At 33.6% G+C, this 13,774-nt stretch overlaps 1 protein-coding gene across 4 annotated transcripts in view; it reads right to left on the bottom strand.

Moving 5' to 3' along the window:
• The window catches only part of LOC125613369 (WD repeat-containing protein 72), a 94,850-nt gene that overhangs the window by 50,685 nt on the left and 30,391 nt on the right, over positions 1-13,774 (bottom strand). For 3 of the 4 annotated variants that reach the window (XM_048793535.1, XM_048793534.1, XM_048793537.1), the window contains exons 4-11: positions 11,045-11,123; positions 9,995-10,169; positions 9,375-9,451; positions 8,120-8,239; positions 7,106-7,287; positions 6,664-6,760; positions 1,253-1,394; positions 635-880 (exon numbers count right to left, since the gene is read on the bottom strand). In XM_048793535.1, coding sequence (XP_048649492.1) covers positions 635-880; positions 1,253-1,394; positions 6,664-6,760; positions 7,106-7,287; positions 8,120-8,239; positions 9,375-9,451; positions 9,995-10,169; positions 11,045-11,123 — 1,118 coding nt within the window. The remainder of the gene's footprint in view (positions 1-634; positions 881-1,252; positions 1,395-6,663; positions 6,761-7,105; positions 7,288-8,119; positions 8,240-9,374; positions 9,452-9,994; positions 10,170-11,044; positions 11,124-13,774) is intronic. The other variant, XM_048793536.1, reaches the window with a different exon arrangement.

Below are 13,774 nucleotides of genomic sequence, written 5' to 3'. Positions count from 1 at the left end.
TTTCACAGACTGTTACTGGACATGCATGTATACTGATATAATTTCTTTACAAAAACTTTTAAGTATATTTCCAAAATATTAAATATACAAACTAATGATGATCTAGTAATTCTACTGCTGTGGACTAATACTGAAGAAATATCCAATATATGTTCAAAAACAATCAATTTTGTATTATCCATAGTAGCTAAAGACTAGAAAACATAAACATCAATTTTCAATTAAAATTCATTGTTAATAATTATAAATAGTTTATAAAGAATAAACACCAAAATATTTTATTCATATTTATTTAAGGATATCTTAGAAAAATGTATTACAATAAGCTTCTATTTGTGTAATATAATTTAAAAAATGTATACTGTTATGCTGGTACATAAAAAATTTCAATAAAGGCACAAAGAAACTATTATTTATAATTGTCTTTGGTAAAAGAAGAGAAACTTGTTTCTTACTGTAAAACTTCCTGTTTGAGTTGTTTTTTTTTAAAAAAAAACCTGCATGTATGTTTTATTTGAATATTAAAATATGTACAAATTTATCAGCAAAAGACTTCTGAATCTTCTTTACTATAGCTTATTGAAAGTAAAACCTAGATAAATAAAATTAAGAGGGTTAAATAAAATTGAGTCACCTTTTAATAAAGAACCCCCTTCTAGAAGTCCTGCTTTGGCAGCATTCAAAGCCTGTATAATGAAAATTGTCCCATCTTCACAGCCACATATTAGTTTATCAAGACTTGGAACGTACTCTGATGAAGTGACTACTACAGTTCCTGCCTCATCTTCAAGCCCAGAGAAATGGTCAATAATACTTTGAGACACAGTTTGATGCGTATCAAAATTATCTTGAAGTGTCCAGGTGGTAGTTATTGGTATTTCTAAAAGTAAAACATACAAAATTAGAAAACGTGGTTTATCAATTCATAGTGGACAGGTAAAATGTTATCAAGACATTATATTTTCAAAAGCTGTGAATAACAGCTTAATCCATATTCGTGTTGCCAACATTCATTCCTTGTTATATTCAATTGGTATTAATTTGAATTATATTAGTTGAATTGTTTAAATCTATAAGCTTTATGTTTATGCCTGCTTTTATGTTGCACTTAGTACATAGTGGGTCATGAGAATTTTTTAATATGTAGCTTCAGGTTATTCAGCTCAAAAAAAAAAAAAACCCAAAAAACACTGAATTAATTACAAATCAGTACTCAGAAAACATGTGAGGAAAGAAAAGGAAACTGTCTTACCCCTAGGAGAACCATCAAACTTGGATATGGGAACATCAGGGATGTGCCACAAAGTAATCCTTCCTGAGACTTCACCAGAGAAAAGTACCTTATAAAAAGGCTCTTTCCTTTCATTCATGTAGCCCATAACAAAGGGAAGGTTCTGTGCCGAAACAAAAAAATAAATAAATTTTATGTGGAAATGTTCTAACTGTAGAAAGGTAGCCACTGTTTACAAAAGGTGGAACAAAACTCCCTAGTTGAACTAAATTTTTTCAACTTATTTCCCACTGTTTCAGAATTTTCAAGTGAATTAAATGAAATAATCTGTGATTTAGGACAAAAAAGAACTTCATGAAACAGGAAGCAAAGTCATCAGCTAGACTTCAGAGAGTTGGTAGGAGTAAACTTTTTGACTATATTTCATATGTATATGTTTTAGTCAGTTTTTTCACTGCTGTGACTAAATGAACCCAACCAGAACAACTATAGAGGATGAAGTTTATTTGAGGCTCATAGCCCCAGAGGTATCAATCCATAGCTAGTCAGCTTTATTCCTCAAGTCTCCAGGTGAGGCAGAACAACAAGATAGAAGAATGTTGGAGAGGTAAGCAGCTCACATGATGATCAGAAAGCAGAGAGAGAGAGAAGTCACCACTCAATTAATCCCATCAGGTGACTAATTCACTGATTGGGTTAAGGCTCTCATAACCCATAAATTTCTTCTCTCAAATTACTTGCATTGTCTCACATGTGAGCTTTCCAGAGCTACCTTACACCCAAACCATAATAGCATATTACACATACTGTTATTTGCACATGTTACTGATAAGGGGCTTTACACATATTCAATTATATAATCCCAGCATAATCCTGTGAAGTTGGCACTATCATTGTCCTCACTTTACAGATGAGGGAGTGAGGGGGTGATTCACCTAAGGTAAAGAATATAGCAATGGGCCTGCAGTCTAGTAATTCTAACTCAGGAGCCCATACTGTCCACTCAGGAGACCTGATCTGTTTAGGGTCCCTATGATTCTCAGTGTCAGTTAAAACAGCATCAATTAATGTTTATATGGCACTTTTGTGTTATTAGTATGCTTTTTACTTTCTGTTGACCAGTTTTTAGATTTAACATGCATAATTTCAAATCTCCCAAAGTTGCCACAAAAAAATTCCATAATATATAATACATATTACATATTGGGTATATGTATAATATGCATTATACACATTATGTTTATTATACATTATGTTATAATTATTAATTATGATTATATATATATTAATATATATATTATAATTATATAATATTATAATATTATATTATAATATTATAATTATATAATATTATAATATTATATTATATTATAAATATAATATTATATTATAATTAATTTTATATATATATATATATATATATATAAAATCATAATTTTGCTGAAACAGAGTACATGAATATCAGGCAAAACGCTCTTAAAGATGTACTTTCCCTAGTGAATATGTCTAGAATCTCCCTAGTGCCTTGGCACAGGGCAGCTCTTCTTAGGGCAAGCTTGTATATAGAGATTACACACAGAGATCACAATGATTAAGTGATTAGAAAAACAAAACCGACAACCTCTTTTGATGTACAAATAAAAGGCATCCTGAAAAGAAAGACAATTGCTGGTGTCAGAATTTTAAAAGTATTAGAGAGTGATGGCACCTAGACAGAAAATATAGGCTTTTACGTTTAGATGTAGGCATAAGAGTAGAAAATTCTATAATGTATCTTCAAAGAATATTAAAAACCAAAATTTATTTAGCCCTTACAAAACATGGCTCAGTGGTAGAGTGCTTGTCTAGCATGTGTGAGACCCTGGGTTTGATCCTCAGCACCACATATGAATAAACAAATAAAGTAAAAAATCTATTTGCAATTAAAATATTTTTAAAAAGCTAAGACATATTGTTGTTATCACTGTTACAAAACTAAGACACAGGAAATAAGAAACAATTCAAGGCCATACAACCAAGATAGTCTCTAGAAATGACAGTACTTTTGAAAACAGTTCCAATGAAGTCAGACCAACAGGATTCAGAGGGCATTTTGAGGTCTTTTTTGTCCCACAGTCATGATTTCTGTAGCTGTGAGAAATGATGTTAATAAAATTTGGATAAATTGACTATTCAAACTCTCTGGGAGCCTTTTAGGAAATTTAGAATTGATTACTCCAACTTCTTTAATGTTTTGATATGTAAATGAAACTCCAGAGAATGTGGTTGAGTTACCCACATTGGTGGCAGCACAGCTTACTTCAAACTGTGCTCTGCTCCTGCAGGCAGAGTTCCCTGGGGTTGCCATCCCCTCCACCAGGCAAGTTCCCTGGGGCTGCCATCCCCTCTACCCCCCTCACATTCCATATTGCCATTCCTCAGCTGGGCATATCCAACCCTTGACCCCTTGGCCTTCCTTCTTCCCAATAGTTCCCTCTCTAGTTCTGCTGTTCACCCAAGACCACCATTTTCATTTCAGATCCCAGAATCATCCTCTAAGAGGTAATAAAATATATTCACTAATAGTATATATTCTGGGGACAGCTTCGAGGATTCTAATGAGTTTTACCACATAGTAATTCTATTAAAAGAGTAACTTACTTAATTTAAACAATTTACCCAACTTCTCTTGTCTCAGTATCCCTAACTGTGTAATAAAAGGTCTAATAAAAGCATTTACTATATGGGATTATGTGAGAAATAAGGAGTGGAAAAAGATAAGGTGCTTAGAATGATGTCTGGCACTCGGTACATACTCAATAGATATTAACCATTCTTATCCTTTCCTCAAACAAAATGACAAACGTATTCCAAAAACGTATTATAAGAATCTAAAGCTAAACCACCTGGGTTCAAAACCTGGGAATTAACTTATCTGACCTATAGTTTCAAAATGGGGTCTTAGTGGCCATTGAAATGGATGAGGCAATGTATGTGCTTGATAATAATAATGATGCAATAAAAGTTTATGTATCTAGAAGTCTATGGGATTAAATGAAGGGAAATGAAGAGTAGGGAGGAGGGAGAGGAATAGGAAGGACAGTAGAATTAATGGGACTTAACCTTCCTAGCCTTGTATTTGAAATCACAACCAGGGTAACTTTGCATCATGTGCAACCACAAGAATAGGATCCTAATTAGAATAAGTTATGCCCCATGTATGTATAATACGCCAAAACACATTCAACTGTCATGTATAACTAAAAAGAACAAGTAAAAAAATTTTATCTGTCATCATCCCTTTTAGTTCATGCACCCAAATTCCTTATCTGCCATCCTCAGGGTGTTTCTATCCCAGCTACCTCCACCATGGCCTGCAACCTTCCTTTTCAGCTAATCCAGAAGAGCTAGAGTTCCTTAATGGTCAGGAACTTTGCCCATGGGTCTGAGCAATCACCAACTGTGAAATGAAAGCTGGGAGTATCCTCAGAAAGCTACAGGAAGTAAGGGTGGATTCCCAGTCTTGCAAGATATGTTCACAGGTATAACACTTGATCTTGGCCAAAAGACAAGAGGCAATTGTTCACATGTATTACCAAGGCAACATGTGACTGCCAAACCTCCAGATTTAATTCTAAGGTATCACTCCCCAAAACAAGTATAATAAAAACTATATATTTACAGAGCAAACTTTTTTTCTAGGTTCACGTATCTCTCAAACTCATCTTTTCAATTCTACCACATGCCTTCATTGCCTCCTAATTACATGAAAGACTAAGAAGTATTATATTTAGTGAATCCTGGTAGTGTCTGAACAAGGAGGATAACACTCTGCTTTAACTTATTTAATGGATAAAGGACAAGCAAGAGTCTAAGGATGGGTGATCAATGTCCTTCAGTTTTAGGTTACACTACTCATATTTCACTGACTTTTAAGCCCATCCCACATTAAAGATACAGAAGCAATTATGATTCTCTAAGAATTATTGGTAGAAGACCCATACATTTACATTTTGAGAAACACGGCAATGTAGCTTCCCATTAGTTTTCTTAAATTGTGTTTTAAACTGTTATGTATAACATTGGTATTTGCAGTAGACTAGAAGCTTCTGAAGGGTATGACTTATACTTGGCTTCTAGAGAAAACTGTACTGTATAAAAATATACTCTGGAGCTAAACTGGAGGAAAGCACATGCCCTTTAAAATAACTGAAAATGCATTCCTGAGTAACCAACAGTGCTGCTTTCGTGATAAACAGCAAAACAACAAGAACAAAACAAAAAGGAAACGGTTCTATTGCTGCTAACAAATAATTTTTAAATCATCCCCTAATATATGCTATAATTCTAAAGTTTATCTATGCTCCAGTGGCATTTGGGTTTATAAATTTTGGCTTCACAGCTTCTTAATCAAGTTTTGGAAACAAAACTTTTCACCAATATAATAAAAGGACAATCTCTGAACTACAGGATTTCCAACAGCCCTGCTGTCTAATTAAGCAAACCGTCATTCTGCAAAAAGCATGCTTTCTTGGTTGACACATCAATAATTCAAAACTCTTCCTCCCTCTATGAAATACCTTTTTGGATAATTAACTGATGACCAAGACCAGAGGTTTAAAAAAAATCACTTGAAGGAACACCCACCGTTGAAATAAAATAACTGCTTAGATTTTCAGACTTCCTAGAGTGTCAAAGGTATAATTTAGTGAACTATCAAGCTCACAATTGTATTCTCAACTCTCTGCCAGAAATCATAATTATATTTATTTTAACAAGAAAATTTACTCATAAGAATAGTTAAGTATATGTGAAAATGATCTTGATATATGGTTTTTAAAAAATCAGGATTAAAATCATCTCATAACATTTCAAAATTAGAGTAGTTACATTAAAATGTTAACAATGTTCTGTCAAACCATCTTTTCAAAATGGTCAAAGGAAAAAAATGTAGGTGAATGTGTGTGTGGAGAGAGAGAATAAATGTGACAAGATGTTAGTAACTGCTGAATATAGATAAAGGATATATAAGTGATCATTGTACTATTCTCATAAGTTTTCTAAATATTTGAAACATATCCAACTACAAGAAAGAAACACATAAAACGAAATTTTAAAATTTTAAACAGTACATATTTATGGTAGTGGAATTAGAATTTTAATCTCCTTTATTTTCTTCAACATTTATAATTTGCCTATGATAAATAGGTGTTGCTTAATGAGACATAAAAATATTTTTTATTTTTATAATCTATTGTACATCTAGATTTTTAAGCACCAAGGTTTCTCTTCAGTAGCCATTAACAATAAAACACGATTTTCTCATTAACAACTTCATGTGATGATTCAAGTTAATTTTTTCAAGGATGATTCTGTTACAAACAAAGCAACACTCACTCATCTAAGAAACCGAATGAAACAGATTGGAGGTAGCCACTCTTTTCTTACGTTACCTTGTTTTCCTCCACAGAAGTAGAGCACAGTAAATGAGGATAAATGGTCTCTTTAAGCACTCTTCCATCAGCAGGGTATATGCTTTTTGAAAGGCCACTATATCACAAAAATGAGAAGCAAACTTTAGAAATTTGCAGTTCTTTATTTGTTTTTTCCCCCCTCCCATTTTCAAAAGCCGGATGGTACCATTCAAGTTTCTAAACTCTAGTTAGAAAATGTTGGGTTAATAATTACAAGTGACTTTTTGAAAACCCAGCACCAGCTGTACAAGTTATACATGGTTAATCTCATTCCTTCATCCCCTGCTGTTTTGTACAAAGGCTGAAGCCTACCAAACCCAGAGTAAATCTTCTAGTGCCAAAGTTGTTTTGTTCTGGTTTTTGATCATGGGCAGCATGCAGGGATTTCTCCATAATAAACCTCCCAAAGTTCATTTTCTACCTGAATGTTTTGTATGCTGCTCCCATCTGAGCCCACCTGTTCAGCAGCTGATAAATATAACTGTGACCATCTTCTGTCCAGATGAGGATTCTGTGAGCAGCAAGCACCTCTCCACCAGCAAAGAACTGCCCATTTCTACTAACTTCAGTCCACAAAAGGGAAAAATCACAATAATCATAAACCTAGAATGACAGTCATAATGAAACAACATATTAATTTTTACTCATGGTTCAAGATTATATTTTATTAGCACTTATTTTTTTTTCCACATGCATCCTAACATAGGTTTCTGAGGATGAAGTTTATTTGGTTGTCTCATTCCAGAATGTGTTTATTAAATGAACAAACCTCAAATCCTAAATTTCAAAACAATTTGATTCTTTCCATGACTATTGTAGGTTTAACATTTGCAAATTTATATAGCAGAAATCCTTTGTTACACAATGTTCTTTAAATCTTTGTTCAAAAATATATCATCACCATACAAGTAAGACAATATAGTTCTGTTCATTGAGCCAGTTATGTGTAACAGTAAAGAAAAGAAGGGTGCGAGAAAATGACGCAAAGAAAAACTTAGCTTTCCTCTTGCAGGCTTCAGTCAATATATTCACAAGAAAAGAATGTATATTCCCTAGAAGCAAATGTAGTAACAGAGAAAGAAAAAAAAATCTAAAACTAAGGTTTAATCTCTGTAGATAAAATGTTTTAGTTTTCTTTTTAATTCCGAAGTGCAGACATCAACATTTAAAAATAATTTAGAGATAGTCATTATAACTATGATTTTCTATTCATAAAATTAGAATATACTATGACATATATAATAATATCGTAGAAAACAAAGTGGCTAAAAAAGAGTTGAAAATTAATCAGTCATGAAAGACAAGTCATTCTACACTCTTGCAATATTATTATAAAAATTCGTATTATATATAAATCATACTTTATAAATATTGTCATGAACAAAACTACATTTGTACATCACTGCTATTTATTTATTATGTTATTTAATACTACCTTCCAACATTTAGAAAACACCACCAACAGAAGTCTCTCAGTATATGTACAAAATCGTATTGTCTGGCAGTTCAAAGAGTCAAGAAACTTGGATTCTTTTTCATAGACAACTTGCTTTTCCTTGAAAATGAAAGAAAAACATTTTAGTTTTAATTTTTAGAAATTTATATTTGACCATATACTTGAAGTAGACCATACCATTATAAAAGTAAAAGTACCCTAGTTTGCATTTCAGTGTTTTGAACTAAGAAGTTTCCTTTAAAAAGAATCTGTGAGCAGGAAATCCACTTGGATTCAAAGACTTATTTTATATTATCACTCAACAAACTCTCTGGGGAACCATTCTGGATGTGGAGAAAATAAAGTTACTGATATTCAGATATGGCAGAGAGATCAAACAAAAATTGTAAACAATTTCTACAAACCTGCAGTACCTTAATTACCAAAATATTAAAAAATAAATGAAGTGCTTTGAAAGTGACACAAAAGTAGCCAACAATGAACACAGACTACAAGGCTCTCAATTGTTCACAGACATACCACCCTGATCACCTGATCTCATTTGATTTCAGAAATAAAGCAGAGTTGTTCCAGGTTAGTATTCAGATGGGAAACAAGGCTCTCAAATTTGCTTTAAAATTTCAAAGTGATGCCTGTGTATAAGGAGAATACCAATAATGCTGGGTGGGGTGTACGTTTCTTGACCTCAGTATACTAACAATTCCTAGGCTTCTTCAACCTCAAAATTCCTAAAGAGACCCTAGCACCCCTTGGAAGGCCTAAACAATACTGTCACAAACATGAACACAATGTCCCTTCCTTTGTTCATTACTTCAACTCATAGTCTGATGCCAGAAAGAGGTGTCATGCTGGACTCCTGGGGACAAAACCCACAGTTGTTCATGGCCACCTCCTTGTACTATTCACACACCCAGAAAAAGAGAATCTTCTGCTATAAGGGACAGAAAGATATTCTGCTATAATTTTTTTTAATTAAAAACATAATCTCTCCGTGTGTAGTATGCACATCAGTGTATACATAAAAACATTTGGAAGGAGAAAAGTTGGAAGGGTGTAATTCAACCATACTGATGCCCATCCCTGGGAAGATGGATGGGGGAAGTAGATGGAAATAAAATTTATATACTTCTACATCATTTAAACTTTTAACTGTGAACATGCAATACCATAATAATTTAAAAGTTTCACTAAATATACTTAAAATTGGAGAAAAGATAGTAGATACCAAGCCAACCTGAATGCTATTGATAGATGAGGAGAGATCCCATACTTTGAGCTCACCAGTTACTGATACCACCAAGAGAGAATCTTCTGTAAAATGAACAAAGATCACATATAAGCTGGACAGTGCCATAACTCACTTGGTGTTTTTCTTAAGTAAAAAATTGACATTTCATACCATGTTCCAAATTTGCTTTAAAACTTCAAAGTGGTCCCTATGTATAAGGAGAATACCACTAATAGAAGAACCATATTATCAATTATAAGTTGGTAGTATTCAAACTTCTTATTTTAGAAATAAGCGGAGGAGCCAGTTTTCATTTTCTTCTGTCTTGCTCAGCATAACATCCAGAAAATACAGCAAGACAAAATACTGCCCATTATTCTTAACATACCACACAGAACTAGGTGACAGAAACCTCCTTTCTCCACTTATCTTAACATCTTCCTGACTTTCTAATGACCCACTGGAGTAGGTGTTCTCAGTTTGTCTTGATCTAACTTACAGAAATATCTCTACTAACAAGAAAATGTAAAAAGCACTCTGGACTTTTGCCCAATAATTTAACAAATAATTCAAAAGTAGATGAATTACATGCAATCTCTTAGCAATGTACAATACCCAACTATTACCTTGAATTCTCATGGAATGAACAATGCACATGCAGTTGATCCAATCAGGAGACTGAGATGATGTGAAAGTGTTAATGACAGCCAAAGTTTTGGCATCAATTATAAGGATATCTTGATACTCTCCACAGCACAGAAGCCAGCCTTCTCCTGTCATCCGGAATGAGCAGTGATAATACTGTACAAATGAAATTCAAAGTAAAAAATGATCTTTAATCTAGCAATACTGCTACGTGTTGATAAGAAATAAAAGTATTTGAAGAGCATTTGAGAAATTCTTGTGCCAAATAGGTTTTAGAAATGTTTTTTTATAAAAGATAAATAAACTGTACCTTTAATGAACTTTCTTAATGTGCAGAGTTTTGGCCCCAAAAGAATAGAAAAGAGTTTGTGGCTACTGCAAAGCCAGGTATCAATATTTAAAGCAATGGGTGACATGTAGAAGACTGTTCACACCAATGGAACCCATCCCCCAAAAGCCAGAATCTGTTTTAAAAATTGGGAAGTGGGGCTGGGAATATAGTTCAGTGGTAGAACAATTGCCTAGCATGTATGAGGCTCTCAGTTCTATCCCCAGCAATTAAAAAAAAAAACAATAAATAGATAGATAATAATACATTAGGAAGTGGTTATAAACGTGATGGCTATGCCTCTTATTCTCTTTTTATAAGTAAAACTTCAGAAATTAAGAACAATGGAAAATGAGGGAAAAATCCTTTTACTGCTTTATAAAATAGTGTGTCATTTAAACTGAATCATTTAAAATGACTTCTTTACATGTGTCCATGTATGTTTTGTGAGTGTCAGTAAGGAAAAATACAAAAATAGTCTTTCAAAGATAACATACAGAAATAAAAGAATTAGGGAAAACAATTTTCATTGAACAACAGCTTTTGAGAAAGAAGAATGCCAAAATAGTGGAGGATTACCAATATTTTACTCTCATGACAAAGTGTTAAAGAAAATAATATTCTACAAAGATATGCCTTTAAATATGTGTATTGCAAATGTTCTAAATGAGTTGCAATCCTGAAATGTTCTGAATGTACTTACACAGATGGCAGTGTGCGTGTAAGGAAGTGTGGCCTTCTCCACGCACTGTCCATTGGTGACATTCCAAACACACATCTCCCTAGAAGACATAACTTTGTATTATTCCCTGTCATTTCCACTCAATTGACTGGAATAATTTTTGTACCACCAAGTTTTTCTTTAGCATCGCACTTAAGCACAACCTGATCGTTTATGTGGCTTTTTGTTACAGATTACTGGGCAAGAAAATGTTGTGGTCATTAGAGAGGTTGACATACTGTATCTGTATCTTTTTGTTTGGGTAATTACACCCTGCCATTGCCTGCAAACCTTACTTTAGGGTCAACCTGGCCTACAACAAATTGTGGGGATACAGCTATCACAGCCTGTGAGTGACAGTACAACAATCTTTCCATGGAAACTGCATCCTCTAGAAATGGTTTATTTCACTGAACTTAAACTACATATTCTGAAAAGCACAATACATCAAGGGCTGCATCTTTTAGAGCCAAGGTATCATTTTGTAAGATCTAACAGCGCCACCAAGAGGCTACATATGGTCTATCACTGATATAGTTTCTTTTTATTTGAAATCATCCTTGTCACTCAATATTTAGAAAACTCTCATTGTTTTGAAAACTTTAACTTGTTTCCACATGTTACAAAGACACAAATACAGTCTAAAATGCAGTAATAAAATACACCCAGGTAGGGTAGTTTAAATCTATATGACTTCTGTTTACAGAAACAAGAAAGGCTATTTCAAAGTTGTTTGATAATATTGATGTTTTGACATTTTTAACAAACAAAATTTTTATTGAAGAAAAACAAGTTTTACAGGCATTAAGCTAAATACTGCTATTTAGAATAAGCAAAATAGAGACTAATAACAGTAAATACTATATTTATGTGGTAATTTGAGGCTTTTTTTGGGGGGGGGAAGGGGGTCATAACCAAACACTAAAAATCAATCTTCTAAATAATTGGCTCTAAACCTGAGGTGATTTTGATCCCTTTGCCCCTTCCTTCACTTCCCAAGGACATTTAGCAATGTTTGGAGATATTTTCAGTTGTCACAACTAGGAACACACTACTGGCACCTAGTGGGGAGAGACAAGCAATGCTGCTACACATCCTACAATGCACAGGATCATCTCCCACAACAAATGCTGGTTCAGTCCAAAATATTAACACTGAGGTTGAGAAACCATATTCTAAGTATAGAAGGAAAATATTCAAGGCTTTTCCCCCTCTGTTTATATCCAACCTTATTACAAAAAGGTAACTTGAATAGGCATGTAACTATTAGAAGAGGAGGGAAACATGTTCTGAAAAATAAGATTGCAAGAAAGGCAGAAATTACAATCATATAACTCTAAGGCAAAACAACTAATAATCCACCATGAAATTAAATAAATATATCTCAAAGGTAAAGAAATTGAAACTTAAGCATCCAACAATAAAAAATTTTAGTTCGACTAGGGATTTAATTTTACTACCATCTTTTTCAACTCTTACTATACATCAACAATCACCTATTTCAGAAAATTAACCTCAAGGATTCTAATTCCATGCATCTGTGTTGGGGTCCTGGTATGTGGGGTTTAAAAAAGCTCTTGGCCAGTTGACTTGTTCCTAGGTAAGTTTACCAATTACTTTTTATTTCAATAAGAAGCAAAAGCACAGAGGAAATATCTATAGAATATGAAATTTAAAAAAAACTGTTAAATTTTCATTGTAAGGCCTTGAGAAGGGATTTTTTTCCCTTATTCAACTCTACAACCTGTCCTCAGTATACTCAATAAAAATTCATTAATGGATAAATGTATTAGTTGCTATTCTATACATTTTCCATGTTTTAGAAATATACTATTTTTTCTTTGTTCTATTTATTTTTCTCTTATTAATGCTATTGTTGCTTTGCTCAAATTTCAATGTTGTAACTGGAGGGAGAGGTAATAAACTGAATACTTGGTTTGCCATCTTGAATTAGAAGTTTGTTGGATTCTTCAAACCCTTTTCCCTTGCCTTCCATTAGGCTTATGACTTTTCTCTAGTATGATCAGGCTCCTCTTCTTCCTCTGTCTGCTTCATAAGTGGTGATCCTCCTTAGGTTTTTGTCTTAGACTCTTTTACATTCTCAGACTTGCCACTCTCTCTGGGTGAGTCATCTATTCCCATGTCTTCAGTTACTGTCACCATGCTAATTGGAAGCCAGACATCTTCAACTGAGCTCTAGATTTCCACATGTAACTAGCTACTAGATATTTCCTCCTAGATGACTTGCAGAAATGCATACATCTTGTGTTCAAAATGAACATTAGTTCTTTATCCCAGTGAATGGTATCATCACTAGCGAATTTCCCAAGCTATTCTTGATTCCCTACTTCTCTCACTGGCTGAATGTGGGGTATGTGCTACTCCAAATATGGTCTCTGAGCTAGAAGTATCAGAATATTCTAAGATTGTGTTAGAAACACAAGTTCTTAGACCCCAGATCATATCTACTATTTCCTTGACTCCAGGAATAAGGCCCCAAAATTGGGAAACAAGCTCTGTGAGTGACTCTCACTGTGATGCACACTCAGGTTTAAGGTTCACAGTCTTAGAGGCCTGACAGGCCTAGAGTCTGCCTCATTATCTGGTCTCATCTCTTTCCAATGATTAAAAAGTTTTACTAATAAGTAATAACCTTATTAGGGCCAAGGCTTTTTCCTTAAAAGTTTTATTAAATATATATATATATATATA

This window comes from Marmota marmota, unplaced genomic scaffold (genome assembly GCF_001458135.2).
Source record: "Marmota marmota marmota unplaced genomic scaffold, marMar, whole genome shotgun sequence".
In the NCBI taxonomy this organism is placed as follows: Eukaryota; Metazoa; Chordata; class Mammalia; order Rodentia; family Sciuridae; genus Marmota; species Marmota marmota.
The sequence above is the reverse complement of the archived record's forward strand: the minus strand, read 5'-3'. Positions and strand labels throughout refer to the sequence as shown.